The sequence below is a fragment of the Chenopodium quinoa genome, unplaced genomic scaffold (assembly GCF_001683475.1).
Source record: "Chenopodium quinoa cultivar QQ74 unplaced genomic scaffold, ASM168347v1, whole genome shotgun sequence".
Classification (NCBI taxonomy): Eukaryota; Viridiplantae; Streptophyta; class Magnoliopsida; order Caryophyllales; family Amaranthaceae; genus Chenopodium; species Chenopodium quinoa.
Window position 1 is genome coordinate 4,366,516 of NW_018742345.1, and position 20,745 is coordinate 4,387,260.

Here is a 20,745-nt window from a genome sequence, read left to right on the forward strand (position 1 = left end):
ATGAAAGATCTAATTATCTGTAAGCCTCTACCAAGTGTCGACTATGGACATGTTTTGTCGTAATTTAACTTGAAAATAAGGGTGGGAAAAATACACTTTAATAATCCCAACTATCTGTAATTTACTTTTAATAATCTCAACTAGGGTTTATTATTTAATAACCCCAACTATGCTATGTGTTTGCCTGGAGTAGTCCTAATGACCTGTAACCTGCTGAAGGTGTAAATTTTTTATTTTTATTTTTAAAAGCCACGTGTCAATACTTGATTAGTGCAATATTTTTTTTTTTTTAAAAAAAGCAAGAAAAACAAAAACGATTTCCCAGCCACCCCTATCCCCGTGAAACCAACGAGAAAGGAGGTGGCTATATTGGGGTCGGGGTTGGGTTTTCGGTGTAGATAGATAGTTTTTCGGCGTGGCTAAGGGTTTTTCGGGGTCGAGGCAGGGATTTCGGGATGGTTATTATAGGGTTTTCCGGCGCATCAGACAATGGAGGAAGCGAGATGCTGAAAGGTCGGGAATGGGGGGTTTCAGGGGTAAGGGGAGACGGTCGGAGGACTGAGTCTGGGCTTCACAGTGGCGGAAAAGGAATGGGTGGTGGCTACAGGTTTTTTTTTTGGTTTTTTTCATTATTTTTTCTTTCTCTCAAAAAAAAAAAAAGAATTTCCTTTTTTTTTTTAATTTTTTTTCTAATTTTAGACTAATCAGGTGGTGACACGTGGATTGATTACCTGCTACAACAAGTCATTGACTTGATGTTGACCGGTTGGGACTACTCTAGGCAAACACATAACATAGTTGGGATTATTAGATAATAAACCTTAGTTGGAATTATTAAAGTGTATTTTTCCAATAAGGGTGTCACTTGATAGTAATATTTGCAAATATTCGTATATATATTTTAAAATAGATCAAATATCATCACATTTTGATTTTTTTTTTCAGACAAAGGCCAAAGCCATAGATATAAATTAACATAGTTGGGATTATTAGATAATAAACCTTAGTTGAAATTATTAAAGTGTATTTTTCCAATAAGGGTGTCACTTGATATTAATATTTGCAAATATTCGTATATATATTTTAAAATAGATCAAATATCATCACATTTTGATGTTTTTTTTTCAGACAAAGGCCAAAGCCATAGATATAAATTACCTAATGTATGACATTGCACGCTACTATCTTAATTCATTATGTGCCATTGAGGTCATAAGAGCCATTTATTTTTTTTTTTTTTTTTTTTTGAGAAAATAAGAGCCATTTATTTTATATATTAAGTAATAATACAAAATTAGATATGCTAGTCTAGATATTGGCTGACATAGTTTTTTAAGTTTTCAACAAAAGTTACACCTCTAAGATGAATTATTAATGTAGAAGTAAGCACAATTGTACAATAATGGAGCATGATTCATGTGTTAAATTAGTTACATGAGCTGCCGAAAATCGTTTTTTTTAGAGTATTAGTCATATACTCATGTATAGTCACGTCTCAATACATGTACGAGAAACACTTGTGTATAATCTCACAAAAACCTGATACTATCTAACAATTTTTCTTACAAATTCAATGCAATTCAAATACAATTGTAACGTGCAAATACAACTATACAAGTTGACAGTGATTCTTAATTGCTTGTATTATAATTACATAATACAAATTGTAGAAATAGTCTCTCAAACTTTAAATATATAACAGTTAGCACAAACAGATACGAAATATGCAGGAGGGAAAATCCTTTAAGCTGATATAACTCATATAAGCATGACCAGATAGTCAAAAAAGCATATCTGAAATGTTTAAAGCTATACCTGACGCAGAAAGCAGGGGAAAGGGAAAAAAATACCGATGCATCGAAATTTCATCAGCCGAGCTTGTTATTTTCATCGGTACCACTTGTAATCTACCGAGCTGCATTTCTGCAGCATGTACAAGTCTAAAAAATTGTTAATTTTGATTTCTGTAACAATGACAAACAAGGACAAAATAATTGTGACTTACGAAGTATATTTAGTAAGGCGTGGCTGCTATAATTCAATGAGTTTGTTCTGCAGATTGGAAATGAGACCAATATTCCTTCACAAGTTGGCCAAATAGTGAATCTTCCTTCTTCATTAGCTCCATAGGATTGTCATATTCAACCAATTTTCCTGCAACGACATAACATTATGTTCTGTCAGAACACCTTCAGTTCCTTAGGACTTGAATAATTAATTAATCTAGACGAAGCTCTTGCTTCTAGTCCATTAGAAGTGGCCACATAAAAAAAAAAATAATAAAAAAATAAAAAAATAAAAACTAGAAAAGTTGAAAGAAAAATCACCATCACTAATGGCAAGGACTTTTGCGCAATCCATCACGGTTGGTATCCTGTGGGCTACTGTGATCACAGTACAATCTGCAAATTCCGATCGTATGGTTCTTTGCAGAACCATGTCGGTTGCATTATCTATTGATGCAGTTGCTTCATCAAGCACCAATACCCTGCTTCTTCTCAATAAAGCACGTCCTAGACAAAATAGTTGTCGCTGTCCCATGCTCCAATTTGATCCATCCTCCATAACTGACATAAAAAATGATAATAAAAAATAAATATAAGTATAATAGTGTTATAAACCGACCTAGAAGAGAGGCACTACAAGTCGTCTGATACTCATACTTTTCTGTTAGTATAAATAAGTGAGAGTAGGCATAGTGAAAAGGAATCCAGAAAATTTAAGTTGTTATTTTGTTAGCTTTGGTAGAGGATCAAGTCTCTCACAATACTTGACAATTATCTTTTATTTTCTGTACATTCAGCTTTATTAATCAAAATCACCAATTTCATCTCTTTAGAATCACTTGTATTATGCTGGTCATATAATGTCAGAGAATCATTACTTCCTCCACAAATAAAATGGAAAGTAACCAAGCCTTTAGTAATGAGCTGAGAATTTTTACCCGCGGAATCTAGGCCCTGCTCTTTATCTTGGACAACCTCTTTAAGCTGACATTTCCCTAGAACCTTTTCAAACAAGAAAAAAAAAAAAGATAAGAAAAAAAGAAAAGAGGGTGAGAACAATATAAAGTTGTCAGCATTGCACAAAATATTGCACTGACATAGTGACATAAATTAGATTACAGAAGAAAGGTGAAGTATACCTCCCAGAGCTTTACATCATTATGCTGACACAATGGATCCAAATTGAATCTTACAGTTCCATTAAAGAGAGTAGGATCTTGTGGAATAATCCCAAAACGTGACCGTAGATCATGAAGTCCTATCGAGCATATATTGATACCATCCACTATTATCTTCCCTGCCGCTGGTTCCACCAACCGAAATAAAGCCCCTACTAGAGTAGTTTTTCCACTGCCAGTCCTACCCACAATACCGATTTTGTTGCCCCCTTTGAATGTGCAACTGATGCCATTAAGAACCAGTGGTGTATCTGGTCTATATCTTATCTACAGGAAATCAATATCCTTTAGTGTAAAATTCTATCTAGTATTTGTATAAAATAAATCCCGATGAGCTAAAAGTTACCTGTAGATTGCATATCTCCACTTTACCAACTGAAGGCCAGTTTTCTGGAGGGCGGCAGTCTTCAATGACTTTTGGAGCTTCACTGGGAATATGCATGTATTGATCAAGCCTCTCCACACAAATGATATTGTTGGCTAATGTGCATTGATTTTGGATTGAATTAACCAGAAACACATTTAACGAAAGACCATATGATAGGGCCATTCCAATAAAACCTGCATTATTTATAATTTTAGAATGATCCGCAAAATATTTTACAGCAAGAAATCAATATTGATCCCCCTTATCTCCTAATATATAAGAGGTTCAAAACAATATACTCAATACCACTCACCAGAGCTAAAAGTTCCAGTGGGGAGAAAAACCATGCACAAAGCTGCAGCTGCAAGAACAGTGGCACTGAGGGTCTCAAGCCTCTGAATCAGCCATTCACTAGCTGTAAAATTGTGGAAGAATGGACTTGCATTCATATCAATTATATCAAGACTCTTGGCAAAGAACCGTTCTTCCTCCTCAAAAGCTCTTATTGTTGTGGCTCCAGCTATTGATTCAGCTAAATGGTTGGCAATTAAAGACTTTGTTGTGCCATTCATTCTCATCAACTCTTTCGCTGTCGCAAAATAGTACCTCTGTTGACAAGTCTTATAGCTCATTAGGTCTTGAGGGAAAAATTAAGGAAAAATAACTTGTAAATTTGCCAATAATTATCTTGTTTTAGCCAAGGTGGAGAAGAAGTCCTATCAAAATATGAGTCCATGTTAAGCAATTTAGCCTATAGATTTTATATAAAATACATGACAAATATTTATGAACTCATATGCAGGATGGAGTTGGTTGACCATAAGCTTGTTAAACGTTCAAAACCTAATTAAATTTAATTCACCAATTTGTTTACCTGCAATCGTATGGCCAAATAAATCATTGGTATGCAGACGAACAAAACTTGCCAAGTAATAACTGCCAGCACTCCTAGATTAGCATACGCAATTATTGTAGTTTCTATCGAAATGAGAAGGCTGAAAGGAACATCAAGATCAACAATCCCCAAATCAGAAGAGACCTGCAGGGGTGTAAACAAGGAAAAAACATCCCTTAACATTAGTACACACACCAGTATAAACTACAGTTATGAAGCTTATAACAACTCTATGCTCACCCGACTTAGTATCCTTCCAAGAGGTGTGGAGTCATAAAAAGACATTGGAGCACAGAAGAGAGAATTCATTAACCGAGAAAATAAGGATTTAGATGCATTTAAGCCCATTGCAACAACAGCAAGACATCTGAAGAGTAAAAATAATGTCGAGGAAGCTCCGATGACAAGGTAAACCACAATCAACTTATATGTGCTGACATGAGGATTATCAACACTAGAGGCCATCCAAGTGTTCTGAAGTATCTGGCCTGTAACAAAGATAAGGTGGCAAATAATACCTATCGAGAGGTACATGTAGCCTTTGTTCTGATTTAGGTAGAGTAAGTATGGCTTAAGACCAGTGTCACCCACTTCTCTTTCTTCTCGTTTAATCAACTGATCATCTTCTGACACTTCATATTGCTTCTCTACAATAGTTCTCTTGATCTCCTTTGCAGAACTATTGTGTCTTCCAGATGCTCCACCGTCAGGTATTTTTTCAGTTCCAGCAGTCTCTTTGTGTGCATTTACAAGGTCCAAAAATTCTGGACTTGAAGCTAACAACTCATGGTAAGACCCTGACTGAAGAATTTCCCCATCTGACATGAGCTACAATTAAGGAAAATATTTATCAAGTTATAATTAGGTTTGTATGAAATGACGGAGCATATAAATACAAACATTTAAGAACGTCAGGAGAGTGATGGCTAACTCACCAAACAACAATGAAATGCCGGAAGAAAATCAATTTGATGTGTCACAAGTAAGACAGTCTTTCCAGAAAGAGATTCCATAATATATTCCTGCGACAATTTCAAATATCAATGTTTCTATAGTTATAAATACAGTAACATAGGAATGCACAGAAAGGATCAAAGAGTTACACTAAAGAGGCTAGTTGCAGTATGTGCATCAACAGCACTGAATGGATCATCTAAAAGATATATGTCAGCATCTTGGTATAATGCACGAGCAAGTTGTATTCGTTGCTTCTGACCACCACTTAGATTAACTCCTCTTTCTCCTATTTCTGTCATATCACCGAAAGGAAGAAGGTCAAGATCCTTAATCAAGGAACACCTCCAAAGTGTTTCTTGGTACCTTAGCTCATTCATGGATGACCCAAAAAGAATATTTTCACGTATGGTCCCTGTTTGGATCCAAGCTCTCTGGGAAACATAAGCAATCTTTCCATAAACTGCAGCCTGTATGACAACACTATTTTAAAAACCTCTGAATTCAGATATTCCTTAATCTATTTGCACGAGAAATATCAAACCTTTTAGATGTAATATTACAGCAGTCTTCTAAATAAGTAAATACCACTGATTAGTTAAGAATTCACAAATGCCTACAAATACGGGCTTTTAAATAATCAACTTAAACAATTAAATGCACAATAATGTAAGACGTATGAGAAATGCCTGAGGAAGCTTACAGTTCCCTCTATATATGGTACTTCTCCAAGAATTGCTGCTAGTAAAGTTGATTTGCCTGAGCCAACTTCTCCACATATTGCAACCTTTTCACCAGGTCGAACAACTATGTTTATATTCCTTAATGTTGATTTTGATGAATTTGTTTCCCAGTAAAGATTTGCGGACCTCATCTTAATGGCATGATCTAAGTTCTCCATTCTGCTCTTCCTTTTGACATTCTGAGTCAGAAGCTCTGGCTCCAGAAGAAACTCCACGATACGTGTAAATGCAACCTTTGCTTGAATCACCGCACTGATCACATCAGGGATAGATCTAATAGGTTCTTGAACGAGACGCAATGTTTCTACAAAAGTGAAAACATTGCTAGCATGCAAAGGAATTTCGAGAAAATAACAAGCCCCAAATGTAACAGCAGAGACCAAAATGGGAGATGACCAAAATAGAAAACCATTGTATGACCTACGCATTTGTACACCTGATAACCATTTAACTTCCACTTTCCTCAAGCCCTCAATTACATTTTTGAAGTGCGTCTCCCATGCATACAGTTTAAGCACCTTCATGTTCACAAGAGCTTCGGAGTAAGCCTTCAGTCTAGCATCCTGTGCGTAAACCTGGGCACGGGCCGGGTTGGCCCGCGTGCCGCCCGGCACGGCCCGAATTCAAGCACGGCACGACACGAAGTTCAACTCCCGTACCACGGGCCGTGCCACGAACAGGGTTGAGAATTCCCAGGCACGAGCACGGGCATGGCCCGCCGTGCTGGCCCGCAGGCACGGCCCGCGGGCCAACGGTAATGTTACCGTTTATTCTAGCTCCTTAATAAGCCAAAAAAACGGCTAGTTTTTTGCCAATTTTCTCCCCAAAAATTCTATAAATACTCACCTCCATTTCATTCCCAAATCACAAAATCACAATCTCTTCTTCTTATCTCTTATATTCTCTAAATCTCTAATAATCCTTATTTTCTTAAATTCTCTAATTATTCTCTTAAATTCTCTAATTATTTTCCTAATATCGGAAAAAATTAAAAAGTTCGTAATCGTAATTAGTGGAGCGTTGAAGCACGGTTGTAAGATCTAAACTAATCTTAAATTTATTATTGTTTTATTGTTATTATTAGAATAATCTTGTTTAATTATTATTGTTGTTAATTGTTATTGTTGTTGTTATAATTGTTGTTATTAATTATTATTATTGTTACAATTGTTGTTATTATTTTTTTTTTTTGTTATTGTTATTGTTATAGTTGTTGTTATTAATTAATATTATTCATATTTTTATTGTTAAAATTGTTGTTATTAATTATTATTATTATAGTTAACCACTTTTTATTAAAAAATTAATTGTTAATTATGGCATCGAACAACCCATCATCTAGGTCTAGGGGGAAAGGCCGACTTATCCGTAGTAGTAGTTCTAGGGAACCACCAAATACAACGAGCCCCCAAATTACGAGTCAAACCTGGGCACGGGCCGGGTTGGCCCGCGTGCCGCCTGGCACGGCCCGCCGTTCGGCGCAGTCCGACACGGCCCGAATTCAAGCACGGCACGGCACGAAGCTCAACTCCCGTGCCACGGACAGGGTTGAGAATTCCCAAGCACGGCCCGGCACGAGCACGGGCATGGCCCGCCGTGCTGGCCCGTCGTGCCGGCCCGCAGGCACGGCCCGCGGGCCAGCGGTAATGTTACCGTTTATTCTAACTCCTTAATAAGCCAAAAAAACGGCTAGTTTTTTGCCAATTTTCTCCCCAAAAATTCTATAAATACTCACCTCCATTTCATTCCCAAATCACAAAATCACAATCTCTTCTTCTTATCTCTTATATTCTTTAAATCTCTAATAATCCTTATTTTCTTAAATTCTCTAATTATTCTCTTAAATTCTCTAATTATTTTCCTAATATCGGAAAAAATTAAAAAGTTCGTAATCGTAATTAGTGGAGCGTTGAAGCACGGTTGTAAGATCTAAACTAATCTTAAATTTATTATTGTTTTATTGTTATTATTAGAATAATCTTGTTTAATTATTATTGTTGTTAATTGTTATTGTTGTTGTTATAATTGTTGTTATTAATTATTATTATTGTTACAATTGTTGTTATTATTTATTTTTGTTGTTATTGTTATTGTTATAGTTGTTGTTATTAATTAATATTATTGATATTTTTATTGTTAAAATTGTTGTTATTAATTATTATTATTATAGTTAACCACTTTTTATTAAAAAATTAATTGTTAATTATGGCATCGAACAACCCATCATCTAGGTCTTGGGGGAAAGGCCGACTTATCCGTAGTAGTAGTTCTAGGGAACCACCAAATACAACGAGCCCCCAAATTACGAGTCAAACCAATGACCCCATTTACTTCCCCCCGGGCTATGAGCCATATAATACGTCGGGATTTCCAGCACCACCACTAAACCAATTTCCACTACCACCATACCAATTTCCACCTAATTATATCGGTGATCAACAAAACTATTGTTCTAGCCAAGGTAGCCAAGAAAGTACCCGAATTCCCTCCGGTTCTACCCCTTCTACTGCCACTCCCACTAGTCCCACTACTAACCATCACACACATCATGAATGGTTAACTGAAACTGAGATGCTACTTTTGAAAAACCGAAGGAGTGAGGTATGGCGTTATTTTGTGCTAAGTAAAGATGGTGAACAATGGGCAAAATGTAAAACATGTAATAGTGTATTCACGGCAGTTACCAAAAACGGGACGGGACACTTATCTAGACACATGAAAGCTTGTGCAAAACCAGCTAGTGATCCAACCCAGCCCAAAATTTCCCAATTCCATCCATACGGCTTTACATACAACTATGAGAGGGATATGGATGAACTAGGAAAAATGATAGTACACGCCGAACAACCTTTTCTTTTCTCGGAAAGTGACGCATTCAACACCTACATTAACAAAGCACTACAACCCCAACATAAAAGAATCTCTAGGAAAACCGTTCGTTCCGCCGCAATGAAAAATTTCCTAGAGTACAAAGTCCGGTTACAAGCCGAATTAAGTAACCTTAACTGTAGAGTATCTTTAACAGCCGATTCTTGGGATAGTGGTTATAAATATCACTATTTATGTGTGACTTGCCATTGGGTAGATGATCAATGGATGTTACAAAAAAGAATAATACATTTCAAAATGCTGGAATACCCACACACCGGCATTAACATTGCTCACCATTTAATGCAAGCAATAGACGAATACAACCTTCGAGATAAAATGATGTCTATGACTTTTGATAATGCAACCTCTATGACATACACAGCTAATCTTATCAAACAAAACTTAACCGATGTACTATTAGACGGTGAAGCTCTTCATACTAGATGTGTTTGCCATGTACTTAACTTATGTGTACATGATGGAGTTTCGGGCAATTGGCCCATACTACAGCAAAATCAGAGATGCTATTATTTCTATTAATAGCTCTAACATGAGATACCAAGAATGGAAGAGTTTTCTAAAACAACAAAAGATAAGGGTAATAAAAATTAGAACCGATTGCCCAACTAGGTGGAATTCCACCTATGACATGTTAACAAAGGCAATTGAGTACAAGGGCTCGTTAACATTATTTTACAACCAAAAATTTCCACAAAATGCTTTGTATGATGATGATTGGAATAATTGTGAAAGATATATGCAATTTTTACAGTTATTATATAACATGACGTATTGTTTTTCTACTGTTTACAATCCTTGTGCTCAAAACTTTCTTTCTAATGCATGCTTACTCGCCCAACTTTTCGCTGATCATCGCCATCAAAGTGATTATGATCAGTATCTTCCAGCAATGGAAAAAAAAGTGGCGTAAATATTATAGTGAGATTCCTTTGATTTATATTTTTGCTTCCATATTAGATCCTAGGCAAAAGTATGAAAACGCATTTATGTTAGTTGACATTTACTTTCAATGCATGTTTCTTGACGATGATGTAGAAAACTATAAGACTAATGTGAAGGATCAGTTTTTTGCTTTATATAGAGTCTATGAAGCCAAATATGGCACCGTTCCTCGCTCAGGGCCTTCCCAACCATCCAAAAACGTAAGTAAGAAGGCCAAACATTTATTTTCACAAGCTACTAACTTGATTTCAAGGTTTTCAGGTGATTCATCAATCAGGAGAACGCAAAGCGACGTCTCGGAGTTGCAGATGTACCTGAGTTACGACTTCACCAAAGGCATGGAGGACGATGAGATAAACAGCCTCGACCTCCTTGCATGGTGGAAACAACAAAGCTCGAAGCATCCAACTTTGGCGGCAATGGCACGAGACATTCTTGCTATCCAAGTTTCCTCCGTCGCCTCCGAACGAGCTTTCGGCGCATCCGGAAGGGTTTTAGACGATAGAAGAACAAGTCTAAAACCCGAAACACTAGAAATGTGCGTGTGTTTCAAAGATTGGTTGGATGCGGAAAATCGCTCACAAGACCGTTCTTACAGCCACAACGACAACGAAGAAGGAACCTCCGCTTCCGGTTCGGGTTCGGCTAGTTCCCAATCTATGCAACTAGTCGATGACCTTGAAGGCGAAGGCGAAGACGAAGACGAAGACGAAGACGAGCAAGAAGAAGGAGAAGAAGAATAGACAATTATTGTATATTGTACGATTTTAAAAATATCAATTTTATCATTTTCCAATTTTTGTTTAATACCATCATTGTATGATTTTTATCATTGTTATCATTGTACAATTTTCTCAACTCAAGTAATAATAATATAAAGTACGCATTATTCACATCCAAAGTCCAATTTGCCTTTTTTCCCCGTTTTGTTACAATTTGTAAATTCATATTAAAAAAAATAAAATTATACCAATTACTAATAAATCATAAACATTAAATTTTAAAGTAATAGTATAAAGTAAATATATAAATATAAATATTGAATATACAAATTATAAAACATAAATATTCAACTTATAATTATAAAATTCATAACTTAATAACTTATAACTTATAAGTTATAAACTTATAAGTTATAACCTTATAAAACTTATAATTATAATTTTATAACTTATATACATTATAAACTTATTAATTTATAATGTTGTCATATAAAAAAAAAAAAAAAAAAAAATTATTTGAAAACTGCACCAGCCCGCTGCCAGCCCGCAGGCCGGCACGTGGCCGGCACGGCACGAGCCCGCCAGGCACGAGGGTCGTGCCGTGCCGTGGGCTGGCCTGTGAAAATGGCCGGCACGGCACGACACGAAATCCTGGGCCCGCCGGCACGACGGGCACGGCACGAACCAGCCCGTGGCCCGCCAGGCCCGGCCCGCGGCGGCCCGGCCCGGCACGGTGCCCAGGTAGTGCGACCATGAGATTACTTTGCAATTTATGTTGTAACTTTGCAAGGGGGTGATTACAAAGAACTGTTAAAATTATTATGGCTAGTGCTGCAAGTGTTGCAAGTCCCACCGAATGTACTAGAATAAATAATGCAATGCGAAGCTGAAGGCTTGTAGTCCAAATCTGGTGAGCCCAGAAAGGAAACTCGCCAATCCTATAGGAATCAACAGTAATATGATTCATTATCTCACCAGCAGAGTGCATCATCCTCACAGCATTTGATAATCGTAGCTGCTTCTTGTAAATCGTGGCAGTAAGCAAAGACCTCACTTTCAGGCCAATCAATCTGCATCGGAAGTACCACTGTCTCTGTGACAGAGATTCTAAGGTCTTTGACAAGAAGAGTGCAAGCGCCAAAAGATAGCCTTTGTATTTGAAAGCCTCTTTGCCCTCTGCAACCTCAATGAAAGCATTCAGCAAAAGAGGACCAGTTGACAGGGTAAGTATCTTCAAAGCAGCACAGAACCCAGAAAGCAGTATATCATTCCAATGGCACGCGACAATAGTCCACAACATTGAGGATTGTAAAAAAGGTTCATCTTGTTTCTGTTTATTTAATTGGTTCTCGAACTGCAAGTAACAAAACTCAGCTCTATCTACATCCCTTAGTTTGGGGATATCCTCATCCTTAATTGTCTTCAACTTACCCAATTTCATCAAAGGATTCAACCACCAAAATGTCAACCTACTAAATAACCCAGCTTCAGCAAATGGAGAGACTTGGACTGCTGAATCAAATTTACAGCTACCATTAGCCTTACCATTCAGTAAAGTGTAAAGGGTACTTTCATTGTCCTCTCCATCTTCTTCATTTATGAACCCCTTGTAAGTACATAATAACAGTAAAGTTGCACCTAGGAAAGACAGTATATCCAAGGTCACTTTGACTGTTGTTTGATTGTTAACTATGGCAGCAAAAAGAGATAAGAAGCAGAACATCCCAGCAGAGAGAAATGCAAAAATGGAGAAGATTCGCAATGGGGCTCTTGAGAAGTACTCTACTTTAAGGCTAGTTGTTAGTCCCACCAATGCCCAAGTAAACCCTTGGAAAAAATATAAGACCCACCAATGAATTGGTGAAGCAGAATGATCATTTCTCAACTTCATCACCAAAATCCAAGTTCCTAAGCCTATGTAAAGTAGTCCCAAACAGCCATTAAGAATAACTGATGCTATCTGCAAGGTTGAAAAGCTTCTATAACGAGTCCATATCCCGACTCTCTTGGAATTAATTTTACAAATCATGTTAACTAAGAGCCCTGAAAGAAGCAGTATATCAAAGAAAATGATAAAGGCATGATTGACACATGAGGAAGGATGGGTCACAAACTCAAATTGCACTCGAGTGCAAAGTTCTGTATCGATAATCAAACAATCAGACTGTCCACAATATAAATTCCAGAGACGCTCCATCAGTATTATACAACTTTTATTTCTCTATAGAATCTCTGCATTAACATACAGACACAATCATCAGATAAAACTCATTTCTGATCAACCAAGAAATATTCAATAGTATACAGAAAATCTGCAAAAATATTCTGGTATGACATGCAAACAAATACTGCAATTTAGATGTGCATCATGCTGCCTAAAGCACGAACAATTTAAAGTAAAAGAATATAAATATAGTTATGAGAGCATGTTTGATCTTTATTCATAAACAAATATGTTCATATATAGTTCAAAATAAAAGAACATATCATAATAATGTGAAAATAAAGCTAAAATTATGATGAAAGGATATATGCAACCTAAAGCACGAACAATTTAAAGTAAAAGAATATAAATATAGTTATGAGAGCATGTTTGATCTTTATTCATGAACAAATATGTCATATATAGTTCAAAATAAAAGAACATATCATAATAATGAGAAAATAAAGCTAAAATTATGATGAAAGGACATATGCAACCTAAAGCACGAACAATTTAAAGTAAAAGAATATAAATATAGTTATGAGAGCACGTTTGATCTTTATTCATGAACAAATATGTCATATATAGTTCAAAATAAAAGAACATATCATAATAATGAGAAAATATAGCTAAAATTATGATGAAAGGACATATGCGTGTATAATGAAAAAAACACTAACTAGGCACGTTACGAACATTGTGTTCCCGGGTGCATTATCTAACAATTGTCAAAATACATAAAAAGGAGAAGAAAGTAACATTACTAACAGCAAGTCAATGAAGGCCAAATCACATCATTTTTACCAGCACCAAAAGTTGTCTTTTCTCCTGCAAGAAAAGTTCAGCACTGTCAGTACTCAGTACTAACACATTATTTTTAGAAACTCCACTAATTATAAAATTTTTTTTTAATTTTTTTTTTTGATAAAAAAAATACAGAAACTAACCCAGAAAAGCTGAATTAAAATCAAACTTACACCAAAACATAATGAAGGGAACCCATCTGAAAAATGGCAAATTGAATTCTTGATGACATTAGAGTAAAAAAAACCCAGATTTTGATGCCATATGCTACATAAAAAAAAAATATAATTAAATGTTCTTGATTACATTCATAATGGAAATTAATGCATCAAAATACTCTTAGCTAAATGATTTTGCTGCCATAACAGTAAGAAATTCATGGGAGTATAGAGTCAACAAAAGATTTGCTATTATTACTGATATAGTACCCCAATAATTCTTGCATACAACTGTTTGATAAAATGCTTAGCTGAAAAAAATGTGATCTAGTAGAATATAATTTGTGGCCATGTAATTTGGCAAGGAATTTCAGAATAATTAGCACGAATAATATCACAAACATTTAATAATGCATCATGGTGCACCCACTTTTTTGGGGCATTTAGATAAAGCATAGATTCTCTACTCACTAAATGGCAATTAGATTTTGGATATATTCAATGAAATTATGAAGTATATATTCAACAACTTGATACTGTAGTCTGTAGAATATTATTTGGAAAAATAAAATTAAGCAACTTGATAGAGTAAGAGAGGTTGAGAATCTTGATATTTCTATTAGAGAGATCATATAATAACCAATGATATAGATGGACACACCTCCCATTATATGAATTTATTTATTTTTATTTAATTTTTTTAAGAAATCTGGCAGGGAGATATATTACAGGAGGTCAATTTCCGCCAAGGCTAAAACACCTTGAGGGATAGGACCTAAGCAAACGAATTCGGTACAACCTCTAGTATCCCACCTCGATACAAAATTAGCTAGAGTATTTCCCTCTCTTTTAACATGAGATATAAGAAAAGCATTACAATATTGAGACAAAAAAGAAATATCTTCAATCAGCAAGCCTTTATCATGCCTATGTGCCTTCCTAAAGAGTAAAGACCCCATTCACAACCAACAAAAAATCACTTTCTAGCATAACATTGGAACAACCAAGGCGAGCAGTCAGTGGAGGAGCCAATGTCCATAAAATTGCTCGTCAAATGAGATTCTAGATCGTACCAGCCTGCTGGTTACAGACACCATTCGACCCTTGTTTGCTAAGCCAGTAAGCTGATCTAACGTTATACTCACCAGATTTTGCCGGCCAACAAAACATTCTGTCACTGGAGCACCTAACAGGCAGGTGCAAGGATAGAATTTGGGCCTGATCAGCAGCATTGATGTTATCCTGTAAAACATGATACATCCCTACACCACAACATCGTCTCATAATCAATCAAGTCACTAACCCAAAGGTTCAAGTCACTTTGCGGCACGGGAGAAGGAACATTGACAGAAGAGTTCCCTGGCAGACACACATTAGTCCAGACCATTATGTCACACCCATTCCCCACTCTTATCTCTCTCTCTTTTTTTTTTTTTTTTTTTTTTTTGGCATTTGCATTTGCTCAATTGTAAAATAGTAAAATTTATTTGTTAAATTAGTAACATCTTACTATTTAAAAAAAAAAAAAAGTTACTATGTACTTAGGGCCTGTTCTCTTCAGCTTATTTTCAGTTCACTTTAGCTCCAATAAGTTTAGTTTAACTTAGGCCTGTTCTCTTTAACTTATTTTTAGTTCATTTTAGTTTAGCTCTAATAAGTACAATTCATATCTTAATTTCCTTCTCTCATCTCATAAAATATTCAGTTCAGTTCAATCAATCAGAACAGGCCTTAATTTAGTTAAACTGTAAAAATTCATGGGCAAATTTTAAACACTTTTATACCTTCATCCATAGATAGATCGATGAGTAGGGTGATAGGTTTTTGAAGCTTGTTTCCTATAGGTAAAGAAGACATTGAGAGTAAAAGAGAAAGGATGGGGTTTCTTTTAATCTCACAACCGAAGTCCCTAAAGGGTATGATAATGCATTTCCTTTCCATCTTGAACCAAGCATACTAGATAACTGGCGGGGTGACCCCAAGTTCCTACCATGAGGAAATTGGCTGGACTGAAAGACGGTAAAAAAGATTACATAGAGTAATAATTGCTTCGTAATGCATTTATGATGATTACATAGAATAGCTACTGCCTTGATTTAATAACCAACACACAACTAAGCCTTACAAACAAATCACTACTTACAACAATATACTCAGCCAACTAAAACAGATGGCTGTAATATTTACTAGAGATTTCCTTCATTTCAGTGTATTTCATTGCTTCTAATTTATATTTGAATCACCAAAATTATTTGTTTTCATGCAAACATCAAAACAAGTTGGTCTGTAATATACACCATCCGATGAAAATCTGCCATCCATCGATAACACAATCAATAGATCAAAATCGACACATATAATTTATTTACGACGATGGTAATTCATAATTAAATCTAGAACAAAATAAATTTATCAGCTATTGATCATCTTCATCAATGGCTAATTGCCAAGAAAAGCTAAATTGAAAAGAAAAACACCGTAACTTAGTTAGGTGGTCGATCAAAATCAATCAAACATCAAAATTAACCAATTATAAACAAGTAAAGGGTCAATGGTGACTTATAACTGGAGTACGAAGAACAATAACGAAGACTTAAGCAGTATGAGTGCAGAGAAAACCAACAAATTAGCAGAGAAATTACAAAACAAATATCAGATTAATTAACCCATCACCTGAGCACAGAGGAACTAACTCAAGTAAGTATGTAACCGTGTAGAAAGCAAGCAGATCAACACAAAGTATCTGATTCGTAGTATAGGAAAGTGTTGGAGGCAAAAAAATTTCACCATTTTCGCGCGTTTTAGAGCCGAAACTGGAATTGAGATCATGTTTTTTTTTTTTTTTTTTTTTTTTTTTTTTTTCTTGTTCTTCTAAAAAGGTTTAAAAACTTATGATATACGAAGTACAAGTTAGGAGACACGTGTGCAATATAAAAAGCTCTATATGATTTTTTTTTTTTGGGATATTATCATTGATACACTTTAGCTTTTGGCTTTTATTTTTGATACACCTCATTAAAAAATGATTATCACTGGTACACTCATAATTTACTCCTAATTTACTACAGTAACTAAAACGTTAAATAACCTAACTAATTTCTGTTCAAATAGCCTTAAAATTATACTTCAATATAATAATAATAAAAAAAAACATTTGCATATCTCCCTTGACTCAGCTCTGAGATTGTGATAGGTCTTGTGGCTGACTTGACAGTTGTGAACTACTGAGATCAGTTGCACCAGAACCTTGAACCTTTGATTTTGATCTTGCAGCTTTTACAGCATTTGTCTGATCTCTCACTCTTGGGTTTTGGATCACAAGTGCTTCTCCAGCCCTAAGCTCTTTTCCAGTCAGGCCTCCTTTGTAAGTGGCTTTGTTATGTCCAAAATAGCCACAACTTGAGCATTTCACAGTCCATGACCTTTTCCTTAGCTGGTCCTCTCCTTGTTCCCTCTTCCTATTTTTGCTAGGTCTGCCCACCCCCCTTTTCATCTTTGGTGGGTGGACATGTTGAGGGTTCTCAGCAGCAGATTCAGGCCACTGACTAAGGTCTGGTATGGGATAAATGCAATGACTATAAACCTTTTTGTAGGTCTGTGCAGAATACCAGGAGCTAACATACTTGTGAGGGTCAACTTTTGCATGTGTCATTGCCCTTATGGCATGTCTACAAGGTATGCCAGTCAATTTCCATGCTCCACATGAGCAAATCTTGCTATTTAGGCTTAGAGGGAACTATGATTTCCCTTCATGAATCTCATATTCACCGAGACTTGACTGGAAAGCTCTACAGGTTGTTGTTGCTTTGTTGTTGTCTCTAACCAATTTTGCTATCTTGGGGCAGATTTCATCATCACTCATTGCCATTGCAGCTTCATGTCTTGAAGCTATTCTGACCATGCACACTCTCCTTATACCTATCATAATATTAACAAGGAAATTAGTAATGTTATCATCATATTCTTATGCAAGGTTATCTTGGATAATTCTTATGCAAGTAAGCTTTATCATTACCTTCTAGTAGAGTCAATACTGGCCTGCATCTATCAGCTCCAAGGGTTGAGTTAAAACTCTCAACAAAGTTTGAAGTGTTGGAGTCGTTGCACACATTTGGATCAAATTGGTGCTTACTCCACTTAGATTAATGGCCTAAATCTGCAAACCATAGCATGAAATCCTCACCACCTTCTTTCTGAAGTCTCTCCATTGCCTTTCTGAATGTGAACTTGTTAGTAGCATTGCAAGCTCTCCAGAATAGGATGTACATAAGTGGACCTGGGAAAGCTTTCTTGTAATTTCTACTTAAGTGTCTGCAACAATACCTTCTCTTAGCTTCAGGCCATACACTTTTCAATGCAACATCAACACCCTATAACAATGAAAGTAGTCAATGTATGCCATGGAATATAGTGATAAAAAACTCAAAAACATGCTTTCTTTTCTAATTGAATATAGTAATCAAAAACTGAAAAACATGACATATATACACACCTTCTGCCTGTCAGAAATGATTGTCCAATTTGTTCTCCCTAAATCTTTTACTATGTTGTGAATGTGCCAGAAAAAATAACTCCAGGTGTCTTTGTCTTCACTGCTTACAGTTGCATATGCAAGTGGGTAAATCTTATTGTTTGGATCCAAGGCAACAACAGACAATAAAACTCCTCCATAATTACCCTTCAAATGTGTTCCATCAACTCCAATTAATGGCCTGCACCCTGCTAGAAAGCCTTTCCACTGTCCAGCAAATGAGATGAATATGATGCTGAACAAGTTAACTCTTGGAATGCTTTCACTCTCATGCCATGCAACAAAAGCCTTAGATCCAAGATTGGTGTTCATTATTACTTCAGCATATCTAGGAAGATGACTATATGACTCATCATGTCTTCCAAAAATCTCATGAACAACAAATCTCTTCAACCTATACAAGGTGGCGGCTTTCTTCAAGTAAATGCAAAACCTTTGAAATAAAAGCTCATTTAGGGCCTTTCCACGAATATTTGGATTAGCCCTTATGTCTTCCATGACCTTAGGTGCAGCCCATCTAACTGTATAAATAGGATTGTACATTTCTAAACCCCTACAATTATGGACATCTGGCCATATCTTTTTAATAGCCCAAGTCTTGTCATCAGGCAGCCTACTAGCATGCATCCTCCACTCACAACATTGTGCCAAGCAAGTGACTGTGTACCTCTTGTTGTCTGCAGCTACCACAGCTATTGCAAATCCCTCTTAAACTGCATAATCTTTCAAGGTCTCTCTCAAATAAGCCTTGTTAATGAATATCATCCAAGTTCTAAGCACTATCTTCCCAAATTTGACTTCTTCATACATATCACCATGCTTATAAAGCTTCTCCATGTAATTATCATCATCAGAATCATCAATGAAAGTAGACCAAAAGCTATATTCCCAGTTGTCTTCTATGTGGGGAACATTGCCTAATTCAATCAACTCATCCTCAAGGACATCACCATCAGGAATAATTTCTCCATCTGAGTCATTAGGGTCATCATTGTTCTCACCAACATCAAAATCATCATCAGTAGAATCATCAGAACCAGATTCATCATCAGAACCATCATCAGAACCATCAGGATCAGGGTCAGAACCACTCAAACCATATGTCACCTTCCTTCTAGCATTAGGTGCACCACTCTCCCCTAACTTAATAAGTTCTGTACCCTGTTTAGGCACTATCCCTTTCTAACCAGTCCATATGCTCTTCCTAAATTGAGTAGTCTTGGGAATTTTTCTAGAAAATAGGTCAGGGTCAGTGATTATGTTTGATAGTTGGTTGTTTGGGCTTGATCTAACATTGGGAGTGTTGTGTTTAGCTGTGACTTGGGCTGGAGAAAACCTAGGACTTCTTCTCACAACAAGATTTTTGAAGACAGTGTGTGGTGAAATTAGAGAAGGAGGTAATTTTTCACTCCCATACCAAACAGAATCCAACTGTCTAGATTTGCCCTTACCCTTCCCCCCAGCAGAACTAACCTTGCCCTTCCTCTTCACACTCCTAGAACAAGCCTTCCCCTTCCCCTTACCCTGAGCTTTTTTAGTGTATTTCTCAAACTCCTTCCTGCCCTTAGTGTACTCTTTGCTATATTGCTCACCACCACTCTCATCAACATCATCTTGTAAATCAGCAAATGTAGTGTATGGGTCATGATTAAATTCTCTCCCAAAAATCTCATGTAATGGAGGGCTACTAGGAGATGACACACTGGTAGGGGCATTAGCATCTTCAAAATATTGAAGCCTCAATCTCCTCCAAGGTTTGAGTTTGGTTTTCTCATTCCCTGACTCAGAAAGAGTGGTATTTTCAGTAGGCTCAAGGCTAGTTTCAGTCTCAACCAAAGGATCTTCTGGTTGGTTTAGAGGTGGTGATTCAGAATCTTCAGGTACAGGTGGTGGTTCATGTAAACCTTGTGCAGCTAGTTCAGCATCTAATTTTTTCTTCCTAAACTCAGAGACTAAATCATTCATATATGTTGAATTTAAGGTTGTCCCAACCAAAATCTCATACCTCTTAGCATTAGGGAATGTTAGACCACCATCATCATTTATTGGCCAATGTTTTCTCCTATATGCATAAGCCAATATAGGGTTCAAAATAACTACTCCCTTCTTTTGTAAAATATCTTTAAACTCTATCATCTAGTCCATCAAATTGCACTTATCACTGTCCACAACAATATCAACAATGTGCTTCTTATATTTAAATTTCAGTGTAATTGTTTCATCCATTCTGCAAAGTAAATTAAAGTACCAAATTTTAAGCACAACAGTAGATCACAAACTCAAGAACACATAGTGAATACATAGATTATGCATACAACATCAATAACACTCTAACATGCTGTAGGCGTCG

The 20,745-nt window shown here is 36.2% G+C and overlaps 2 protein-coding genes across 2 annotated transcripts; both read right to left on the minus strand.

Moving 5' to 3' along the window:
- Positions 1 to 89: 89 nt before the first annotated feature.
- On the minus strand, positions 90 to 17,017 carry LOC110694370 (ABC transporter C family member 10-like). Its single transcript, XM_021871544.1, has 15 exons — positions 13,880 to 17,017; positions 13,671 to 13,730; positions 11,451 to 12,931; positions 6,104 to 6,718; positions 5,550 to 5,870; positions 5,382 to 5,468; positions 4,687 to 5,274; positions 4,426 to 4,590; positions 3,865 to 4,159; positions 3,531 to 3,745; positions 3,146 to 3,451; positions 2,945 to 3,008; positions 2,328 to 2,567; positions 2,006 to 2,154; positions 90 to 1,940 (listed from the first exon to the last, which is right to left on the minus strand). Exons 3-14 carry the CDS (start codon positions 12,894 to 12,896, stop codon positions 2,039 to 2,041), a joined length of 4,458 nt encoding a protein of 1,485 aa, XP_021727236.1. The 5' UTR covers positions 12,897 to 12,931; positions 13,671 to 13,730; positions 13,880 to 17,017; the 3' UTR covers positions 90 to 1,940; positions 2,006 to 2,038.
- A 583-nt stretch (positions 17,018 to 17,600) lies between these two features.
- On the minus strand, positions 17,601 to 19,022 carry LOC110694956. Its single transcript, XM_021872145.1, has 4 exons — positions 18,357 to 19,022; positions 18,029 to 18,234; positions 17,880 to 17,902; positions 17,601 to 17,782 (listed from the first exon to the last, which is right to left on the minus strand). The coding sequence occupies exons 1-4, from the start codon at positions 19,020 to 19,022 to the stop codon at positions 17,601 to 17,603; spliced, it is 1,077 nt and encodes a 358-aa protein (XP_021727837.1).
- Positions 19,023 to 20,745: the final 1,723 nt, after the last annotated feature.

Bases quoted from the DNA above. Each gene is read 5' to 3' on its own strand.
- LOC110694370 (XM_021871544.1), bottom strand. From the start codon at position 12,896: ATGGAGCGTCTCTGGAATTTATATTGTGGACAGTCTGATTGTTTGATT. The intron at 4,591-4,686 runs GTGAGCATAGAG...ACACCCCTGCAG, and splicing joins TTGGAAGGATACTAAGTCGG to GTCTCTTCTGATTTGGGGAT. The intron at 4,160-4,425 runs GTAAACAAATTG...ACTTGTCAACAG, and splicing joins ATTTGGCCATACGATTGCAG to AGGTACTATTTTGCGACAGC.
- LOC110694956 (XM_021872145.1), bottom strand. From the start codon at position 19,022: ATGCATGCTAGTAGGCTGCCTGATGACAAGACTTGGGCTATTAAAAAG. The intron at 18,235-18,356 runs GTGTGTATATAT...TCATTGTTATAG, and splicing joins TCATTTCTGACAGGCAGAAG to GGTGTTGATGTTGCATTGAA. The intron at 17,783-17,879 runs GTAATGATAAAG...ATATTATGATAG, and splicing joins AGTATTGACTCTACTAGAAG to GTATAAGGAGAGTGTGCATG.